General features: G+C 40.9%; 1 protein-coding gene across 1 annotated transcript in view; it reads right to left on the reverse strand.

The window, feature by feature from the left end:
* LOC115461208 (dedicator of cytokinesis protein 2-like) overlaps positions 1-23,124 on the reverse strand; it is a 1,592,043-nt gene that overhangs the window by 391,050 nt on the left and 1,177,869 nt on the right. Inside the window, 1 exon segment of the mRNA XM_030190877.1 lies at positions 7,091-7,169. Within this exon segment, the coding sequence (XP_030046737.1) occupies positions 7,091-7,169 (79 nt within the window).

The raw sequence follows: 23,124 nt of genomic DNA on the forward strand, positions 1-23,124 counted from the left end.
TGACTGGGAGATCAAAGAATTGGATTGAGGAAGAGTGATAGATGTGGTGTACTTACATTTCAACAAAGCTTTTGACTTTGTTCCCTATAGATAAAATAAATAAACTGAATGCCCATGGTATATGCCCTAATGTGACTGACTGTGTAAGAACTGGATGACTGTGAAAGAACAGGTTAAATGGGAGGTAGTGTTAATGGAGTCCACTCATCAGAAAAGGACATTACCAGTGGGTTCCACATCAGTCCTTGATCTGATTCTTTTTAACATTTTTGTTAGCAATATAGCAGACAGGCTGATGGGTAAAGTTTGCTTCTGAAATGATACCAAACCTAATACAGGGCAGATATCCTGGAATGGTATGGATAACCTGAGGAGAGATCTAGCAAAACTTGAAGAATGCTTTAGATTTTGTCAACTGGAAATTTAATGTTAAAACTGTAGGGTTATGCATTTGGTCTGCAAATACCCATGGGAGCAGTATATTATAGGAGATGAGGTACTTCTAAGCACAAAAGAAGAATGGAACCTTGGGGTGATCATATCTGATGATCTTAAGGTGGCCAAAAAGGTAGAAAAGATTATGGCAAAATCCAAAAAGATGCTTGTGTGCATAGGAGAGGAATAGTCATCAGATGATAGTGCCTCAGTATAAGGCACTGGTGAGGCCTCATTTGGAGTATTATGTAGAATTCTGGAGACAACACCTTCAATAGATAACAGGATGGAGTTGCAGCTATTAAAATGGTCAGTGATCTTAATCATAAAGTATATGGCGCCAGACTTAAAGATCTCAATATTTATTTATTTATTGGGATTTATTAACCGCCTTTATGAAGAAATTCACCCAAGGTGGTGTACAGTAGGTACAATTTAACATCAAACTTACAGTTTTGTTAACAGTATAATAATAAAAAAATGAAGAATAAAGACTGAGACAGAATGAAAGAGGAAAACCTGAAAGCAGCAAGGACTACCATGAAACAGGATCAAAAATGTACATATTTAACAACACTGAAATTTCAAATCACAGAGATATAGGAAAGGGAAAGGGATTTGATATACCACCTTTCTGTGGTTACAATCAAAGCGGTTTACATATTATATACAAGTACAGTGCAATCCGCTTAAGTGCAAGGGTCTGGGACCAAAGAAATACATGCAGTTAACCGGAGCGTGCACTTAACCGTTGTGACCCAAAGAAGCTTGACATCTGATAAACATATGTACAGTACTGTCATATGTACAGTATACAGTCTCTGTTAACTGATGTTATACAGTCTCTGTTAACAGATGTTAGGCTTACTTGAAGTAATCATAGTCCTCTGTACACTCTTGTGTCTGTGAGTTCCATAGACTACGTCTGCCAGACGGTAAAAACTGTCATAGCACTGACATCCAGTGGCCTCCAGATAGGCCCGCACGGTGTTGAGATTCTCCAGCACTCTTGCAAAAGTGACAGGAGGTGGTTGAATTTCATCAGTATGTGCCTCACTGCTCATTTCATCATCTGTTTCATCATCAGCCATTGCCTGTGTGTAGGCGCATATCTCGACATCAGTGCTATCATCAGCTGTTTGTAGATCGTAATCAACAGCTAAGTAGTGATGAAACTCCTCTTCAGTAACACCGGCTGGGATGTCAATAGCCTGTTCATCAGACGTGTTTGCAACAGCTGCATCTGTTTCATCCCTCTCCACATCCCTAACAAAGCTTGCCCGCTTGTAGCAGTTCACAATGGTTGCCTGTGTACATGATTCCAAGCTTCTTTCTGCATATGTAGGGAATTCAACAGTGATAGTTTATGAGCCAGTTCAACAGCACGTTTATCTTTGCCAATCTGGTCATCCATAACGCTCATCAGACAACGTAGCACAAGAGCCCGATAATGTTATTTGAAATTGGCTATTATGCCCTGATCCATAGGTTGCATCAGAGAGGTAGTGTTTGGTGGCACTCTGTGTGCAGCACAATTATCACAAAGCAACAAAATCTGACGCTTTTGTGCCCGCATTCTAGTGTCTAACTTCTTTAGCCACTGCTTCCAAATTTCCCCAGTCATCCATGAATTTGCGTTAGCTTCGTATAACACAGGAAGTCGCTTAACATTCTTGAAGCAACGGGGCTGTTTCCTCTTTCCAATGACAAGTGGTTCCAACTTCTCACTCCCATCCATATTGCAGCAAAGGAGGATCAGTCCTTCAATGTTTTACTTCCTGTAGTTTCGGCATGTTTGAATGCAAGTGTTCCATAAGAAATTGCTTGCCAGTAGAGACATGTTTTCGTCAGCAATGAAAATGTCACGAGGTGCAAACTCGTTCAAGATGGTAGGAAGAACTGAAACAACCTAATTTTCAGCACCAAAGTCATCAGCGTCTTGTTTTTCACCATGCTGTTTCTTGAATTTTATGTTGTTCCTCTCCTTCCATCTTTCCAATCTTCCAACAGTGGCTTTGAATTCAGTTAGTCCAAGACTTTCAGCTAGCTGTGAACCACTGACAGGAAACTGTCTGCTCCTGACATGAGAAAACCACCAAAGATGAGCATCTTCTACATCCTCAGCTTTTCCCACCCGTTTACGTTTCCAGTGTGGATTTGTATTGTTTTGCCAGCCTTCCAGAAGCTGGTCTTTATGCTTCAAGATATGTGAAATTTGACTGGGATTGACACCATATTCTTTAGCAATAGATGCTTGACTTTGTTTATTTTCTAATTTTTTAAGCACTTCTATTCATTCAGCCAGTGTTAAAGTCTTACAGTTCTGCTGTGATGACGACGACAACCCCGGTGCACGCTCTAAAAGCATTCTTTCGCTTATTCTGCCTGTGGCAGTAAAAGAGGCAGTAAATTTGAAATCTTGTTGGTTGTCACGCACCAATCGGCTTCCATATTCCATGCGCACGCTTATGTGGAGTCTTTCCTGCAGTGGAACGGTCTTAAACCATGCATATAAGCAAATCTTGCACTTATCAGTGGTGCGCTAAACCGAAGTTTGTCCCCATAGAAATTGATGGCGCCAAAAACGGGACCGAAGTACGGCATGAAGGTAAACAGAGCATGCGCTTATCCGACATGCACTTAAATGGAGTGCACTGTACTTATTTTGTATCTGGGTCAATGGAGGGTTAAGTGACTTGCCCAGAGTCACAAGAAGCTGCAGTGGGAATTGAACCCAGTTCCCCAGGATCAAAGTCTGCTGCACTAACCACTAGGCTACTCGATGTAAGTATAATTGTTATGGAATATCTAATAAGCACACAATTAGAACATTCAAATAACATTGCTACGATAGTAATGCTTTTCTACAATATAGCTTACCATATAGCTGAGGGGGCAAGTGCAGATATATAGATGTATACTTTGGAAAAGTGGTGGAAGATATGATACTTCTGTGGTATAAATACATAGGAAGCAGATCTCCTTCAATTGAAAGGAAGCTCTGGAATGAGGGGACATAAGAATAAGGTGAAAGAGGATACACTAGGGGTAATCGAAGGAAATATTTCTTAATGGAAAGGGTGGTGATGAATGGAATAGCCTCCCAGTGGAGTGGGTAGAGATGAGTACTATGAGTGAATTCAAGAAAGCATGGGACAAGTGCAGAGGATGTCAAAGAGAGAAGAGATTGTAGAGCTCATTAGATGGTATGGATGGGCAGATTGGATAGGTTGTACGATCTTTATCTACTGTCATTTTCTCTGTTTCTATTCTAGGCCTCTCTCATCCTGAATGTTATGGCTAAACATGTAAGTGCCGGCTGAGCCTTTGCCCATTCCCTGCCGGCAAATACATAACTTGCTTTGAATATCAGACCCACAATTATGGTTATTAGATTTTTTTTATAAACAAATACAAAAGGCTTTTGTTTGGAGCTCCAAGAAACAATTTTGAAAGAATTCACTATTGAACCTCCATGCTCATGTGACTGGACGGATTTAACTAACAATACTGTAGCTCCCTAAAACACCATCCATCATATAGTCCAAACTACTGAGAACAAATAAAGCGCAGAGCTAGCACACATACATATTAAAATGCAACTGAACCTGGTCCCAGCATTATTATCACTAATTTGAAATGAGTTTCTGAAAGAAAATATTTTCATTGTTTTAATTAACAGTGTTCTTTAGATATCCTTCTATTATGAAAAAATAAGAAATAAACAGTTCATAAAAGATAAATTAAAATATGTGGCTACAGCTGCCTCCTCTGTGCTTCTACTCAGCTTTACTAAATTACATTTAAAAAAAAAAAACCCTATTAAAAGTCTTTCCCTACAGTTAGTAACAGTAGAAAATAACTAAGACAATTTCTGAATTCTAATGAAGACTGGATTTCTAACAGAGTTATAGGAGGTCATTTTAAAATGTCTTTTCCATTTGTTAAGACTTTCTAACAGGTGTAGCTGGGTAGATGCAATTCAGTATGCTAACACATGTACTTAAACGCAGTGTGCAGACATTCTTGCAGGTACAGAGAAGGGTGACAAAAATGATAAAGGGGATGGGAAACTTCCCCATGAGGAAAGGCTAAAAGTGGCTAGGGTTCTTCAGCTTGGAGAAGAGATGGCTGAGGGAAGATATGATAGAGGTATATAAAATAATGAGTAGAATGGAATAGGTAGATGTGAATCACTTGTTTACTCTTTACAGAAATACTAGGACTAGGGGGCACACAATGAAGCTATTAATTAGTAAATTTAAAACAAATCAGAGAAAATATTTCTTCACTCTGGAATTCATTGCCAGAGAATGTGGTAAAAGAAGTTAGCTTAGCAGGGTTTAAAAAAGTTTGGAAAACTTCTTAAAATAAAAGTCCATAGGTCATTATTAAGAAGGACTTGGGGAAAATCCACTGCTTACTTCTAGGATACAGTGTCAAAACCTAAGTGGCTGCGCTCTACCACAATTGTACAAATGTATTCCACAACAAAATGGTAGAATATAAATAGATTGGTCACACTATCGCTGTAATAAAGGGGGGTCCCCCCTTTATTATAGCGATAGTTTGACCAATCTATTTATATGCTACCATTTTGTTGTGGAGTACTTCTAGAATAAGCAGCATAAAATCTACTTTACTGTTTTGGGATCTTGCCACTGTTGGAAACAGGATACTGGTCTTGATAGACCTTCAGTCTGTCCCAGTATGGCAACACTTATGTTTTTATGTTCAAAGTTATGAAGTAAGCATGTACATGATAAAATATGCATTACACACACTAATTTATAACTGCCAAGCAGTAGATGCAAATTAGTATGTTTGATTTTGTGTGTGTGTGTGTGCTTTTTGTCCAATATATTTTTATTGCAATTTGTTGAATATGTACAAACAATCAATTTATACATTATAAAAGTGGGTGATAAAATCAATAAAAGTTGTATAAATGAAAAGAGGGGGAATAGGAACAGGCATAACATCATTTACAGAAAAAACCCCCAATATATTATTGTGCTGTTACTAGATAAACAGGCATACTTCATTTTTGTGTTTAAACCAAAGAAACAAAATTATAAATTAACAGAATTGTCAATTAAAAGTTATGGGTCAAATTTTTGATAGGTATCTATCCAGGCAAAACCACATGTTTTTGTGTGTGATGATATGAATCATGTCTGAACGCCACCAAAAGTGAATATTTTGCAAAGAATTATCTTTCCAGTTCAATAGAACAGATTTTAGAGCCAGTGACTCAAAATTGATCTTGTGTGTTAACATAGTGCTTCTGAACCCAGTCCTTCAGACGCACCCATTCTATAATGACTGCTTGCTGCCAGGATTCCATTCTAGAATGCCAGTGGTAGGTGCTTATTGTTAAGTCAATGACAGCAGTATCTGTTGGTGCCTAGTTTTGCCCTGAAGTGTACATAACTTATAGTATTCTGTAAGTTACACACATATCTCAGAGGCACACCCTTGATATACCCATACTCACATCCCCTTACACTTATTGCTAAGCAATGTTGGCACTTAAGTTATTCATTCATTTAAGTATTTATATACTGCTTAGACCTAAGCAGCTTACAGTTTTTCATTTTACAAGTACTGGGTCTGTCCCTAGTGGGTTCACAGTCTAAGCAGTACATTGCACTACTGTTGTACCTGGAGCAACAGAGGGTTAAGTGACTTGCCCAGGGTCAGAAGGAGCTGCAGAGGGCATTGAACCTGGTTCCCCAGGATCTCAACCCACTGCTGACCATCAGGCAGCAGCAGGAATAAGAACCCAGTTCCCCAGGTCCGCAACCTGCTACACTAACCATTAGGCCACTCCTCCACTATAGAATAATGCTAAGTACTTATGTGTATAATTGTTGATTAGTGGCACCAATCACGTGTGACGCCTAATTGCTATTATTCTATTACTTATGCACATTCCGGCTGATATTTAGCATGAGTTAACCGGCTGGGAACGGTCGCTGACCAGTTAACTTGCGTCTCGGAGGATAACTAGTCATTTTCAGCTGCATTTAACTGGTTATTGCCACTGAAAATGCCCAGTTAGTGCCAAAAATAAAGCTGGCGATGTTGGGGGCATGACCAGTTAAATTCTGATATTCGGAACATAACCAACCAGGCTTAACAGGCAAATAAGGCCGCATAAAAAGCAGGCCTATCTTAGCCTGCTAAGCCATGGCCAGTTATGTCTGAATATTGACTTAACTGGCCATATGCAAGCCAGTGTTGCAAAAACCAGATATTCAATGCCAGTCGCTGGAAAATGCCCAGCATGGAATATCCAAGTTAAATGCCATTGGTGCGCCGTCAAAGCGCTGCCCACCATGGGCTGAATATCGGGGGGAGGGGGAGAATCTTTAGGCACCAATTTATAGAATTGCTCTTGCAGATTTTTTGTTGCCACAATCTCATCCCAGCAATATTTCCAGTAAGATTACTCTGCATCAGGGAATTGAATTGTAAAATTGCTCCCTTTAAGCATAATGTCTTTATACTGTATCTCTTTGAAAATCACGTCTATGTCTGGCAGTGGGTATGTACTGAATGTGAACTGCACATTACTCTGAGCTCCTGATTACAATGTAGGGTGAGCTCCTATTGGCATAAACAACCAGTTTCTGCTCCAATCCCCACTTACCTGCAGCTCAAAGTCGGTACTGCTCAAAAACTGTTTTGTTAGAGTCTCAGAAAACTGTTTTATGGCACGAAGAAACTGTCTGCAAGGGAGAGAAGAAAAGTGTAAGAATTAGTGAGAAGTGAATTAAGGACGACAAGTTACACTGTGGTTCTCTTCTTCTGAATGAAAGTGATATGGACAACTTTCTGTGGAGGGGTGTGCATGGATAAAGATTTGCTTTGGGTGTCAGATACCCTTGGATTGGCCGTGAGATAAACAGATGCAGAGCATGGTTCATGGAATTCTTCCAACCCTTCTGCAACTGTGCATGTGTATGTGTGCTATCTCTGACTTGGAAGGGAGAGGGGAGGGGAAGGGAGAGGAAGTTCGAATGAAGTGATACCCAAACATTATGGGAGTTGATATACAAAGTGATTTAAACGGCCAGAAGACGCCGGATAGTGCCACAGAATATCCTCTCTAACTGTCCATGCTGAAACCAGTTAGTTTGTGGGTGGTCTATGGGTGGAGTTATGGTGGAACAGAAACTTGATTACTGTTGATTTTAAGTCCGCTAACCAGCTGAGCAACCGCGTAAAGTTAGGACAGAAAAAAAGCTGTCCTAACTTTATGTGGGGAGTTAACTGAGCACAGGTCCTGGACAAATGTATTGTTGACTCCCTCCCTTCTACCACCCAGAAGCTGAAAAGCAGCCCCCCTTCTGATCCCCCTCCCTCCCTCCTAGCTCCTGGAAGCAGAGAAGCAGCTCCCTTTCCAGTCCTCCCTTTTCCCTCCCACCCCCTCAGAAACACAACCCCCCTTCTGATCCCCCTCTCATTCCCCCCTTGAGGGTAAGAATGTCCGACTAGGCCCACCTCTCACCCCTTCCTGCTTCTAGAGGAGTGGGGTGGAGGGTGGGTGAGAGGGAAGAAGGGAAGCAGTAGCACATTTGGCCAGGACCAGGAAGTTAACCAGGCATCGGCCAATATTCAGTTAACTCCCTGCATAAAGTTAGGACAGCCTTTTTTCTGTCTTAACTTTATGCGGATGCTTGGCCGCTTAGCAGGTTGAAAATCACCACCAACTGGATAAGTTTCTGCTCTGCCCTAACTCCACCTCCAGGGGGTGAGGGGTGGGAAGGGGTATTGAAGGGGGGCCTGCTTTTGTTTCTGGGGAATAGGAGGGAACAGAGGCACCTGCATTCCTTATGTGGGTCCTGGCCAATATTCAGTTGGGGCCCAAATAAGTGCCTCATGCGAGTCCTTGCTGAATATTGGCCAGGACCCGCATAAGCTTCAGTGGCTAGCATTTGAAGAATTAGCCCCAGATATTTAACGCTGGTACCCGGACATGGCCCAGCATTGAATATCTGGGGCTAATTCTGCTGTGGTCAGTGTTTAAAACAATGCTGACTGCTGCCAATGACCCTATGTTAAGTTGGAAAGAATAATACAATGAAACCAAGAGGTCATTTTAGAAGCATCCACACATGAAAATATTGGCATTTACATGTGTAGCTTGCATACGCCTGAAAATGATTGCTTCAGAAAGCTCCTATTTCCATGTGTAAATGCTCCAAGATGCAGAGATTTAAGGGGAAATAGTTTTAGAGGGCAAAAAAATTGTACTTTTAGTTCACATATTTTAAAACATTCCTGCATCTATCTGCATATACATCTGCTACAAGGCACATACAAGTGCCAGCTACCTGCTTGCTTGGAGTTGGGGTCTCCACCAGTGATTGTGTGAGCAATCTAATGACACCTCACAAATTCATGAAAAATATTTTTCACTTGGCTCCTTAATTGGCACCTCTCATATGTGCAAGTTTGTGAAATTTGAGAAAAGGTTTTCTCCTTGGTTTACCTCAGTTACTTGACTTCAAGCAAAAAGAAAAAAAAAGATTACATTATCTTGGATACAATGGATAAAGTTACATTCATTAAGGATTGCTGAGGCTAGAAAATCTTATTATGCTGAGGAAACAGGAATTATCTATCAAGATACAAAGAAAATATTTCAGTTAGTAGAGAGTCTCACATCTTTTCCTGCCCCAGACATTCCTACTCAGGCATTGCAATCTGGTGCACAAGAATTAGCTAATTATTTCTCAGGTAAGGTTGAATTGATCTGAAATAACTTGATTGAGGAACAAGCCACTTCTGATCATTGTTTAAGTTTTTCAGGGATCCAAAATTGTGATACTGCAGCAGATTGGTCCTAGTGTACATTTAGTCTTATTACTAAAAATGATGTTCAAATCATGTTGCATAAACTTTCTCAGTTTCGTTGTGTTTTGGACAGTTGTCCTTCTTGTTCGTTCACCAGTGCTCGGTGAATTATTATAGGTTTGATTGTTCTGTTTGTGAATAGGATTCTGAAGCTTGGATGTCTTCCACCAGTTGGTCTGATTCACTAACTGTCACGGTTGTGGCCTTGTCCTTATGTTCAGACCTACTGTTTCTCGGTATCTACAGTAGCTCTGTGACCTCTCCAGTCTGCCTTTTGTCCCGGTTGTTATTCTTCCTGTAAGCCAAGCCTCGCTTTGGTCTCCCTGCTTCTGCTTCATTTCTTGTTCTTCTTCCTGTAAGCCAAACCTCACTTTGGTCTCCCTGCTTCTGCTTCATTTCCTACTTATGGCATCAGCAGCCTACTCCTTTATAAGGACCCAGGGAGCTTTCCTATGTTGCCTTTGCAAGAGGTCTCAATCTTGTGTTACCTGTTTAGAGGATTTTCCTGCTTGGTTCCCGAGAGGCTTGCTCTTAAAGGTCTGTTCTGTGTTCCTCAGAGTCTTGTGTTTCAGCGCTTTGCTTTGTTTGTGTGTGTTTGCTTTTGTACCTTGATCCTGAAACCCTGGCTCTAGAGCCACAGCCTGCCCTTGGTGTCTGTATCTGTTTAACTCTACCCTTGGCTTCTGTTTTTAGCCTAGCCCTGCTTTTGACTCTTGCTATAGTTAAGATCTGTGTTTAAGCCAAGCTCTTTTCCTGTTTCCCGTTTTGTTTCCTGTGTGTGTAGATCTTGTCTGTTAATTCTGAGAGTCTTTAAAAGCCAGCATTGTCCCTAATTATCTCACTGCTATGCAGCTGGGTCTGCTGCTTCTCAATCTGCCTGGCCTCTCCCTTTCCAGCTGTGGATGCTGGTAAGCACATTGCATCTTTGTTTGTTTGTCTTCCCTTAGTCTGCATAATCCTTTGCCTGCTATGTTGCTTCCTGGCTCTTGAGCTCTGTTTCTGCCAAGTTCTGTTCCTGTTGTGTGTTTGAGCCAGGTTCTGCTCCTGCTCTATGTTTGAGCTAGTTCTGTCCCAGTTCCCTGCTAAGCCAAGTCCCTTTCAGTATCCTGTTCTAGCCAAGCCAAGTCTGTTCCAGAATCCGATTCCAGCCAAGCCTGTTTGAGAATCCTGACTCTTGTTCCTGCCTTGTATATTGCCTTGCTTCTATTACTCTGTTGACTAGCTCCTGCCCTGTCTTGCCTGTCTAGGTGTGCTTTGCTTTGTTTTGTCTCTTTCTGTCTAGAACTGTCCAGATCCAGTTCTTGCTTTTGTCCTTGTCTTGCCCTTTTCTGAACCCAGTTTTAATCTACTTCCGTGTGTTGCCTTGTCTTGTATTTCTGGGTCCCAGTCCCAGTTTTAATCCAGTTCTGAGTTTTGCCTTGTCCTGTCTGGGTTCCAGTTCTGGCCCTTTGCCTTCTTTTCCTTGCCTCGTCTGGATCTGGTTCTTGTGTTGTCCATTGTGTTTAGTTACCTCTGTCCTGCCTTGTTGAGTCTGTTAGTTTATCCTAGTCCAGTCTGTTCTGATTCCTGCCTGTGCCAGCCCAGGTGATTTGTCTGCCAAAGCTCCAGCTTTGGTCTAAGGGCTCACCATTCCTGACAGTTGTGACACTAACGCCTAGTCCTAAATCGAATGGTTTGGATTTGTCATCAATAGCTAACCAATTGCAAGCATTCTACTTTTTACTAAGTTGATTGAAATCTATGTGTCAACAGTTTGCCACGTATTTGGAAAATTTCTTTTATGTGCACTTTTCACAGTTTTTGGATTTAGAACCCAATATAGTACTGAAACATTATTGCTTGTACTGACAACAAAAGACAAAAAGCAATTGAGTCCTGGAAAACAGATTGATGGGATTCACAGCCATTTGCAGAGCATACAGCGTTATACCCTCCCTATGCATCACCCCAATTCGGAGACTGAGCAGTAGTGTTTTGGTCTTGATAACTCCCTGAATGTGCCCATAGACAGAGGACATGGGGATGGGTTGAGGCAAGTCTTGTGTGGGGATATGGTAATGACAAACCAGGGCCTCATCAATGAAGTTGCCACCTGCCCTGGAGTTTATGAACGCTTCAGTGAAGAACTCTGGTTTCAACAATAGTGGCTGAGACCAATAACTGGGGGTGGGGAGCTTCGTTGAGAGGGTTCTAGTCCTGCCTCCCTGGCCAGAACTAGACCTTCAGGTTTTCCAGCTTCTTAAAGCAGCAGTGGGCGTACTTTCCTTTCTCCCCACAGTACAAGCACAGATTCTGTGCCCATCTCTGTTGCTTCTCATGATCCAAAAGCCCCAGCTGATCCATCTACATAGGTTCCCCATTGCTGGCAAGTGAAGTAGACTGTGAAGGAAGAGGTGCAGGTTTACGCTGAAATGCTGGGGCCAACTGAAAAGGCTTGCAACTGACCTGGCATTCTAGGGCCCACTCACTAAAGCAGATATCCACTTGTGTACATAGTAGAATGAGATCATCAAGATTTGTAGGGAGCTCTCGCCTGGCCAGTTCATCCTTGATCTGGGACGATACACCTTGGCTCACGTTATTCCATTCCAGCTCAGCTGCTAGGGTTCGGAACTGAATGGCATGCTAGGGTCTGTGACCCTTGTCATAAGTTCAGTAGCTTTGTGGCCGCTGAGGTAGCTTTGCCAGGTTCCTCAAAAATTCTTCAAAAATGGACAAGAAACGTGGCCAGGTTATTCAGTATAGGGTCATTTTTCTCCCAAATAGGGGAGGTCCAGGCAAGGGCAGAACCAGAAAGAAAAGAAATTAGATAGGGCCAAAGTGTTCTATCAGAAAAGAAGTCCCTTGCTTGTAATTCAAATATAATTTGACATTGGTTCAAGAACCCCTGACAGGTCTTTGGGTTCCCATTGAAGTGAGGAGGTGGGGCAATGCAGATCCTCATGCCACTGGGGACAACAAGCAGTCCAGGTTCTGTGATAGGAGGCAGAGCTGCCGCTAGAGCCACCTTCAGCCCTTGGATATTGTCCATGCGATGGGTCAATGTTTGGATGGTCCCTGATAGTTGTTGCTGCTGGAGCGCAAGCTACTGCAGCAGCTGCAGAGCAGGTGACTCTGTCGAGCTCATGGCCTTCGGAAGCTGTTGTGATCCTGGGTGGTGAGCCCTGAGACCATAGCTGGGTACCTGACCATGGCAGACGGGTCACCTCTGAAGGTGGCAGAGAGAATGAAAAACAGGAACCAGGAGACAAGTGGACTTGGCAAGCAGAAACCAGCAGACTTGGCATGCAGGAACCAGGAAGCCAACGAACTTGGCAGGAACCAGGAAGCCAGTTGCAAAGGCACTAGAAGTGGGGCTGGACTCCCTTAAAAGTACCCAGGCCCTTGACACCACTCTGGCACGTCCCTCCGTCATCCCGCTGCTGGCCTGATGCAGGCTGGTGTGTGCACATGCACCCTATGGGGTGTACGCAACAGCAGCGGAATTGAAGGGGTGGAACGCCGGATACTACTCGAATACTATGAATACTACTGACCACCAGAACAACCTCATGTTTTGTGCCTACTGATGGACTTATACTTATGGACTCTAACTCTGCTTTTGGTCTTTTTAGCCATACTTTACTGATGCTCTGGACCTTTTGTGCCTTACATATAATAAGCCTAGACTAAGACTAGAACCTGTGCAGTTTAGACTTTTACTAGTAGTATGTATTTGTTAACCAGCAGCTAGATAACAAATTGTAGTAGTCAGCAATTTAGGGCAGCTGGCTCTGCCAGCACAGTCTCGTGATCCCTGCATAGAGGCTGTATTGTGTAAATGTGCTGGAACTTGTGCTACTTATCAGTATATTGCCTTATATGGTATATGCAATGCCAAATAACTGTGAATAGACTAGAGACCAGTGTTGGAAATAGAGGGGTGTGAGCAAAGCCAAAGATAAGTTTCGTTTCCTGGGTTCTGTGTAAGATCCTCTGTCTGTAACTGCGCATGACTACTGATAAGAGTGTATAAGAACGAGTGTCAGGTGACGCTCAGGGAGCAGTATCCTGAGATTACTTAGTACTCGAGCCTGTTTCAGAATGACGGAGGATGCCATCCACCAGAACACTAGTGATAAATGTCGGGTGGGGCTGGGATCACGGCAGAGCTGTGACACAACTCCAGTAGCTGGGACATAAGGAGAGTGCCAGTCTAAATCAAAGAAGATGAAACACAAAGAACTGAACTAGATTACCTATCATGATTCAACTTGTATGTCTAACTACATTTGACTTGGATCCTGGCAAATTCACACTTAAATTCAGAGTAAACTCGGCAAGCCTGCCAAAATTTGATCTAATGGGTAAGTTAAATGTAAATAAAAACATGTAGTCTATCTATCTATCTATCTATCTATCTATCTATCTATCTATCTATCTATCTATATACTGTTGTTTTGGTGTATCTTTGTCCGGGAGTGGGAAACATTTCAATAGTGCAGCTCTCAAACATTCTGTTGGTTTGGAAAAAATAATAAAATATTTGTTACACACATCCCCATTGCATTTAGGCACCCACACTTAAACCAGCTCTAGGACTGGTGAAACTGCGGGTGTCTAAATGTTACCAGTACTGGGTTTTGGAACTTGGATACTTAGGTTCCATTACAAAATAAACTCCTACCATGCGGCCTTGGTGCACACAACCTGTAACATAGTAGCTCTCTGGGTAGGCAAGGGTATTTGTGCCTCTCTACCCCCACTTTAAACTCTTCCCTTCATTCCCTGAAGCCAATCCACTCTGACGCCCAGTCCTCTTTCCCATTCTTCTTTCAACCCCTCCCTGGTCCAGATGGTAGGATAAGAGCAACCAAAGAGGTTAGATTGAAATGAGATAGCATGATGTCAAAAAGCTGAAGTCAATTAGGTTAATCTCCCTTTCCCACTCCTCTGAACAGCCGTCATCCCAGTTCACCAAAACAAGGCAAGCAAACCTATGAGCTGCTCTATCCATGTTGTCATTCTTTATTTTTGGTAGCATTTTTATTTAATCTCACTTATATTTTCAAACATGCCAGCTTGTACAGCATATGGATATACAAAGAGGAAGTATTAGTTTAATTAGAGAAGTTCTAAATTGTAAATCATGTTTTTATCTAGTAAAGGACCACCCAAACAGATATCATGTTATGAGAATCAGCTGCTTAACAATAAGACTTACACTTAAAAAAAAACATTAATTAAATTGAAACCTGGGAGCTTTTTACATCTTTTTTACCCTGTGTCTACATAAAAAAAAAAAAAGATATGTGAGAACTTGCTCCTTTTGTTTTGTTGAATGAACTTGCCATTTTTTTTATTACTACTATTTCACAGGGGGGTATTGAATAATGAGGGAAGGGCTTCCTTCATGAAGAAGTTCTGTCCAGAGTCAGTCTAAATGTGCCAACATTGTCCAGTTCAGTACATTATTAGCCACCAAGTTCATACAAAGTTAAATATGTTAAGTGGAAAATAAATCTGTTGGCTCAGGCTGCTTGCTATGTGAATATTCCATCACTGTTTCATTATTGCTACCAAGTATTACATATTAAGGGCATTTGCTTTAAACTTTGTTTTAATTCATTTATCCAGACCTTACATGCACAGGGTTTTGCTTTTTTAAACCCAAAGATGAATCCTAAGGGTGGTTGAACATTTAGGTATAAACTGTGTTGTTTCTGACTTTACTTGTTGTTTTGGACTGCTTTGGGTCCTACTGATCTGTATATCTGCTGTCTAGAATTTTGGAAGATGGAAATGAGAAAATAAAAATTGTTTTGGATGTACTCTGTAGAAGTTGTTGTTTTACTTTTTCAATGTGTGTATGGATGCCTGTCCTGGTGTGTGCATGTGATAATATTTGAATAACTGTCTATACTTATTGCTCTGATTTCTGAACATGCAGCATCATTAAAGGACAGACTTTTAAATGCCCAGTTGCTTATATTTGCTAATCTCAACTTTGTTAAATGTTTCAGACATATCCATCTACTTGCTCCCACGATATAACTAAATTATATTATTCTGTCTCACTGTATTTTCAAATGTAAGTCACATTGAACCTGAGTTTGCTAGGGATAATGTGGGATATAAATGTAAAAAAAAAATCCTTTATCCTCCACCTTTAAAGACACTGCCTATCCAGTTGGAGGTGATGGCACAAGGAAAGCAAGTTTGGTCCAGTGAAGACTATCTCAAAATAACCTATTCCTTAGCTGGCCTCTAGTATTACCATATTGAAAATATGGCCATACCTTATCGCTGTGGTTATGTTCCACTAATAAATTAAACAATTAACTGGCTTTCTTGAAAGGATTATATAACCTTTGATGCATAACTAGGAACAAAAACATATACTTATTTATTTAATTTCACAATTCCTCATGTACAGCCACAAAACACAGGTGGATAGTGTTCACAATGAGCTCCTTTTATTATCAACCAGATAGAAGAGATGAGAGTTTTCAGTTTTGGCACCCCTGATGCAGCTCCTGGTGAAACAGGGACTCCCTGTTGGATGTATGGGATTAGTGGACATGCTGGTGGCTGTAGAGTGAAGATTAAGAAGACTGCAAGATGAGTATTTCTTCATGATGATGTTATGCCGTAACCAGGTTTGCGTTTAATTCCCGTTTGACTATTACTTTCCTGTGTTAATTTCCCCTGCTCCAAGGACTTGACACTGACACATTGAACTTTTCTCTGCATAGTTGTCAGTGGAGTTTTTCTTTCTCCTGTGAGGGTGAGCTGTGCCCATGCCTTAAAAATATTGCAGGCTTTTCTGTGCGAGTCGGTTGTGGTGTCAGTCAGTCCAGAGTATTGGGTTGTAGTGGGAATTGCTGAGTGATTGAGCTTCTGACAGTTTAAATCATCACAAGAACAAAATATAAGAAAACCAATGGGCTGCATTAGGAGCTTATAGTCCATTTAGTTATGTTTAAACGAAATCTGAATGAAAAAAAATATATTTTTATTTTAACGTATAAAACCACTTGTCCCTGAAATATGCTCAAAACAGAATAATCCCATTTGTGTATCTCAAAATGTAAACTTCTACAAAAGAGAAATTAATTTTACTTTCATTTAATTTCAATATATTCCATCTTTGTAACGCCAGGCTTCCCAATGCAGATCACAATAACAGTTAAGATATCCTCACTGAAATTTGGCCACTGTATTGTATAGAGCAGTGTAGAAAAATGAGCACCACGTACAGAGTTTATAACTGCTGTTTTAGTGCTATTCAATTTTTATTTCATGATATTTATATTTACATATGGGAAGCTTTCAAATAAATGAAAAAGCTATCAAATAAGTAAAAAAAAAAAAAACTCTTGTTCTCCACCTTTTCAGGTACTGCCTAGCCAACTGGAACAGCTTTAGACTTTTTACAGATAGACCATTCATAGGAAGTCCATTATTTCTAATAAACATTTGCTATTGTTTTGGGTAAATGAAAATGGTAGCAAGCTCCGCCTACTGGCTTCAGCTGATGGGATCCTTTTAATAAGATGCACTGAAAAATGGCCTGCGGTAGTGTAGGCGTGGGTTTTGGGCGAGCGCAGAATCATTTTTCAGTGCACCTGTAAGAAAGGTTTTTTTTTTAAATTTTTGCCAAAAATGGACGTGCGGCAAAATGAAAATTGCCACACATCTATTTTGGGTCTGAGACCTTACCACCAATCATTGACCTAGTGGTAATGTTTCACACGGTAACCGGGCAGTAATGACCTACACGCGCCAAATTCCACTTGGCGCACGTCCGATACAAGTGGCAGAAAATAAAAATGATTTTTTGGCTGCGTGTATTGGATGCACAGCAAAAATGAAATTCCCGCAAGAGCCACGCAGTAGCCCTGCAGTAACTCCATTTTGGCACTCATTGGGCCCACGTAGACGCTTACGCGACTTAGTAAAAGGGCCACATAATGGACTAGATAGGCTCATACCTACTTCTTTTCTCAATCAAACTTCTGTGACAGCAACACACTTCCTTTCTTTTCATCTGCTGCTGGCCTATGCTTGCACTTTACTTCCCTTCTCACCTACCCTAAGTTATTACTTTGAGTACTTGATTCAACTAAACCACAGGCAGAGTTTCTGATGAGCTGGGAATCAAATGTGAGTCTCTCACTTGGGCTACTGGGCTATCCATTTTTCTGAATTCTGTTGACTGCTGGGTTTCCTAACAAATGAGGACCCACAGACTTTTTTTTACATGTGCCATAGCTTGCAACCACTAGGGAGACATACACATGGGCAGAGTAGGAAAGGACTATAAGTCTCCAAGTTATAGTGCACAACTTATAGAAATGCTACAAGTTACATGCAGTCCTCTGGATTCTATTGTGCCCAAATTTCCACACCCAACGTTTTTGCATGCGCAAATAAATAGACTAATGAGCTTGAGCTTCAATAATTGGGTGCTAACAAGTAATTATTGATGATAATTGGCAATCTTAAATATTTGCATGTACATTTCACTGCACACTGTTCTATAAAGTACAGCACCTACTTTCAAAGTATGGCATCTACCTTCAATTGCGCATATCTGAAAAAAAGAGCGTGACCAGGGGTGTGGTGGGGGCATTCCAAAAAGTTGCATGTGGATTTACAGAATTTGCCCAAAGTGCACCTAAGTTGGGTGCTGGCATTTACACTTGCTTTTAGCAGGCATAAGTATGACGCCCAAAAGACAGGTGCTGGATCCACGCTGAACAGTATTCTAAAACAGTATTCTGAATAAAACATGCCTAGCACTGTTTTTTCGGCACTGAATTTTCGGTGTCATTCATTGCATTCCTCCCAATGCGTAGTGCTGCAATTAGGCACACCCAATTATACCTGTCATTGACGTGGTGTAAATGGTTGTGCCTTAATTTAGGTGCATCAGTGTGGGTTTACGCTACTATTCTGTAAATGAACTGGGGTGTCCTGATGCCATTTTAGAATAGGCGCTCCCACGCTTTCCCTTGCGGTGCCAAAAAGGGGGTGCCCTGTAATAGGATTGCTCCCCAAATCTGTGAAAATGTTGAACAACAATTAAAATACCTCAAGCAAATATAGGAAAAGAGAACAACATAGGACTCTCTCTTTTTTTTTTTTTTAAAGGAGTTGTTTTCCTAAAATAGAGAAAACAATTTCAACAATAAAACTTCAGCCATTTTGTTGTACAGAGTTCTAGCAGCGATTTTTCTCCTAGAGAGAACAAAAACCTTTGTAGGATGTGACAGTTTTTAATGGACAGACAAAAGGAAATGTAGAACGATTATAATCTCCTTCACTGGTCCTATAAAAGGAATTAGTGGCAAGTACTGTGCACTGGGAGTAGAATCTCCAAATGGGTTGGTTTGCAAGTACCATGATAGTAATAAACCTAGACAGGATATGTTGGATATGATCTCAAGATCTCAGATGCACTACTAGAAGTAATTCAGAAGGTACTTACACTTACATACCAGATATGCATATAAACTATATTAATACCAGCATATAAGTGCGTATGTGAGTGCATATACATGCATATGCTGAATATGTGTCTCTATGCTATAAATAAACATATATCTTCAATAGTGAGTAGTGTGGATGCCTTAGTGGTGTGAAATGGTTTTGCAACTGTTAAATGAATTTGTGTCATGGTTTCTGAGCTCCTCATTGAATCAACACCACATAGGGAATTCACAAGAAAAATACAATAATGTAAAATGTTTTAAACGTTTTATTGCACAAAGATGTTTCAATAAATAAGTTAATTAAAAATATATGTTAAAAACCACAGATGTATATTAAAAACACGTAAAGTGCTTTGGATGTAATGTGCACAAATTTTGAATAAATTGCTCAGCAAATGATATACTGTTAACCCAAACAATTATTTTTCAACAACGCTAACTAATCTTCTCAACTGAAATGTGTACCAGAATTACCCATTAAACTCTAGCAAATTCAATAAATACAAATGTCACCAAGGAGATTCATCAGGTAAGTATTTGTTAAGTTAACCCTTCAAAGTTTTATCTTTTACTCTTATACTAGTAAAAAAGCCCCATTTCTGATGCAAATGAAATGAGGGCTAGCAAGGTTTTCTTCTGTGTGCATGCGGGAGTGTGTGTGTCCATGCCCTCTCTCCCCTCCACCCTCTGAGTCCTTCACTGTTACAGAGAGAGCGATTTGATTTCATGCTTTGCTGTGTTTTTTCCTTCACTGTTTGTGTTACAGAGAGAGCGAGGGCGGGGCAGACACTCATGGAGAAACCGGATATCGCTCCCCCTTCACACTTCCGGCTGGAGGCTTCATAGAACGTTGGTGGTGCCTTTTATATATAGAGATTACTCATAAGTACATAACATAAGTACATAAGTATTGCTATACTGGGAAAGACCAAAGGTCCATCAAGCCCAGCATCCTGTTTCCAACAGTGGCCAATCCAGATCACAACTACCTGGCAAAATCCCAAAGATGTACAAAACATTTTATACTGCTTATCCCAGAAACAGTGGATTTCCCCCAAGTCCATTTAATAATGGTGTATGGCCTTTCCTTTAGGAAGCCGTCCAAACCTTTTTTTTAAACTCCACTAAGCTAACCACCTTTACCACATTCTCTGGCAACGAATTCCAGAGTTTAATTACACATTGAGTTAAGAAACATTTTCTCTGATTCGTTTTAAATTTGCTACATTGTAGCTTCATTGCATGCCCCCTAGTCCTAGTATTTTTGGAAAGCATAAACAGACGCTTCACATCTACCCATTCAACTCCACTCATTATTTTATAGACCTCTATCATATCTCCTTTCAGCCGCTTTTCCTCCAAGCTGAAGAACCCTAGCCGCTTCAGCCTTTCCTCATAGGGAAGTCGTCCCATCCCCTTTATCATTTTCGTCATCCTTCTCTGCACCTTTTCTAATCCTGCTATATCTTGTTTGAGATGCGGCGACCAGAATTGAACACAATATTCGAGGTGTGGTCACACCATGGAGCGATAGAAAGGCATTATAACATCCTCATTTTTGTTTTCCATTCTTTTCCTAATAATACCTAACATTCTATTTGCGTTCTTAGCCACAGCAGCACACTGAACAGGTTTCAACGTATCATCAATGACGACACCTAGATCCCTTTCTTGGTCCTTGACTCCTAACGTGGAACCTTGCATGACGTAGCTATAATTCGGGTTCCTCTTTCCCACATGCATCACTTTGCACTTGCTCACATTAAACGTCATCTGCCATTTAGATGCCCAGTCTCCCAGCCTTGTAAGGTTCTCTTGCAATTTTTCACAATACTCCCATGATTTAACGACTTTGAATAACTTTGTGTCATCAGCAAATTTAATTACCTCACTAGTTACTCCCATCTCTAGGTCATTTATAAAAATGTTAAAAAAGCAGCGGTCTCAGCACAGACCCCTGGGGAACCCCACTAACTACCGTTCTCCATTGAGAATACTGATCATTTAACCCTACTCTCTGTTTACCATCTTTTAACCAGTTTTTAATCCACAATAGAACACTACCTTCTATCCCATGACTCTCCAATTTCCTCTGTAGTCTTTCATGAGGTACGTTGTCAAACGCCTTCTGAAAATCCAGATACACAATATCAACCGGCTCACCTTTATCCACATGTTTGTTCACCCCTTCAAAGAAATGTAGTAGATTGGTGAGGCAAGATTTCCCTTCACTAAATCCATGTTGACTTTTTGTCTCATTAATCCATACTTTTGAATATGCTCTGTATTTACTCAATATACTCAATTTTCCCTTAAAGGACTGATCCTCTGTGGTATTGTTTTTTCTTTCAGATTTCACTGGACCACGATGGACCAGGACTACAGACTCTTCCTTACTACTACTACTTATCATTTCTATAACTCTACTAGACGTACACAGTGTTGTACACTTGAACATCAAGACAGCTTACAATCTAATCAGGATAGACAAACAGGACAAATAAGGGATAAGGGAATTACTTACTGAGGGAATGATAAAACAGATATGGGTACAGGTAAATAAGTGTTTTACTCCTCCCCTGCACTAACCAAGTCCCCAAATGATGTTTGTTCTCTTTTAGTGTGTACTGATATTGTCACCGTTTATCTGTAGCGCTCTCTTGACTGGGCTTTGGCCTTGTTTACAAGGGAACATTTACTGCTCTCTCCAGCAGCATGCTGTTCTTTGGAGGCTTGATACCTGGCTTTACATACAACTCAAAGGGAGGAAAAACCATAACTTCCTCACTTAGGCAGCAAACTAGAGACTTTCTGGGTACAGAGTACTGTGGGCTACTAACTAGTTAAAGATTCATTATTTTCCCTACAGGCTTCCTATTCTTTACTATGTTCCCTATTCTTCAGGAGCTTGGCTGTGCAGGAGTCTCAGCCCACACTTGCAGAGCAGTCACTCAACAGACCCTCACTCCTAGTTTCAGACAGATAACCCAAGGATTCCAGCTTTCATTCAACAACAGTTAAACTGTTTCTTTTAATAAGCCACTTCAAACAGGAGAGCCACCTTTGACCACTGGCACACAATGCAGCCACACTCTAGCAAACCAGTGTCAGCATAGGGAAATTTTTCTCCCTGTCACATCAGGCTTGAGCCCAGCTTAAAGCAGAGCCTTAATTAAAATCAGCTAGCAGTTCTTTTTTAAGGAACTCTTTTTCTTTCCAAATGCAGGCTATTTACTTAGACACAGCCATTTCAACTTTAAAAAAAAACTTTTGCTCTCTCTTCAGCACTTTTATACCTTTCCACTGCTCTCAGACCTCAGAGCTGCACACATGTGTTTCCACACTCCCTCAAATCCAGGGCTCCTCTGATAACCGTTTTAACTGCCATTGCCCAGATGGCAGGGACTCAGCTGGGGCCACCTGACCTTCCTGAGCCAATCAGGCACTAGTTCAAGGAATGTTTGTTTCTTTCACTCATGGAACCTTAGAAAAATCTCCATCTTTAAAACCATTTTTCCCATTGACTTGAATGGGAAAAATACATTTCTTTGTAAAACAGTGAAAATTACACAGAATTTCAATAAAAATGACACAGAGGACCATGTCAGACCATTTCAATCCAGACAATGTTTTTAAAAATTTTAAAAACTATTTTCCATTATAACGTTACACATTTTCACTTAAAAATTAACCCTAAAATTGAACAAACCTTTTTCATACTTTCAGAAGGGTTAAAATATTTTTACACTTGCGGGCACAACCAACATACTTTAAAATTTCATGTTCTATGTGATGCTAGACCCTCCACACCACAAATGGTGAAAATAAACAATTAAAATATCTTTAAAAAATTTTTAAACATCTGAGCCCACCTCTCAGGGACTTTAGACCCCGTGACCATGAAAAAAAATTTTTTATGGTTTCCTGGAGCCCAAAAAATAAACTTCCAAAAACAGCCCAACTAAAATTAAGTATAAGAAATCCAAGGCCAGGAGACCTCTTACTTGGCTGTTCTGCAGTCTTCCAGGCTGCCACCACCTCTGGATGACCTCTGGACCAGCTTTACTCACTACACATAGCTACCCACATTCTCCAACGGTAGCTCGCTGGGAAGCACTAAATATTTAGGCCCTGGCTTCTTTGAGGCCTATCAGAGCTCTTACTTGTGCAACTGTGCATATGTGAACTACCGCACATGCACAAGCGCTCTGGCAGGCTAGGCCTAAGCCAGCATTGTCCCATCGCACCTCTGCCTGACAGCATTTTGCAGCATTGTGCCTAATTGCGCCTGCCATGTTTTGGCACCCCGCAACCCCAGGGCTTGATCCGGACCCAAAATGTAAGAACT

This window comes from Microcaecilia unicolor, chromosome 2 (genome assembly GCF_901765095.1).
Source record: "Microcaecilia unicolor chromosome 2, aMicUni1.1, whole genome shotgun sequence".
Lineage (NCBI taxonomy): Eukaryota > Metazoa > Chordata > Amphibia > Gymnophiona > Siphonopidae > Microcaecilia > Microcaecilia unicolor.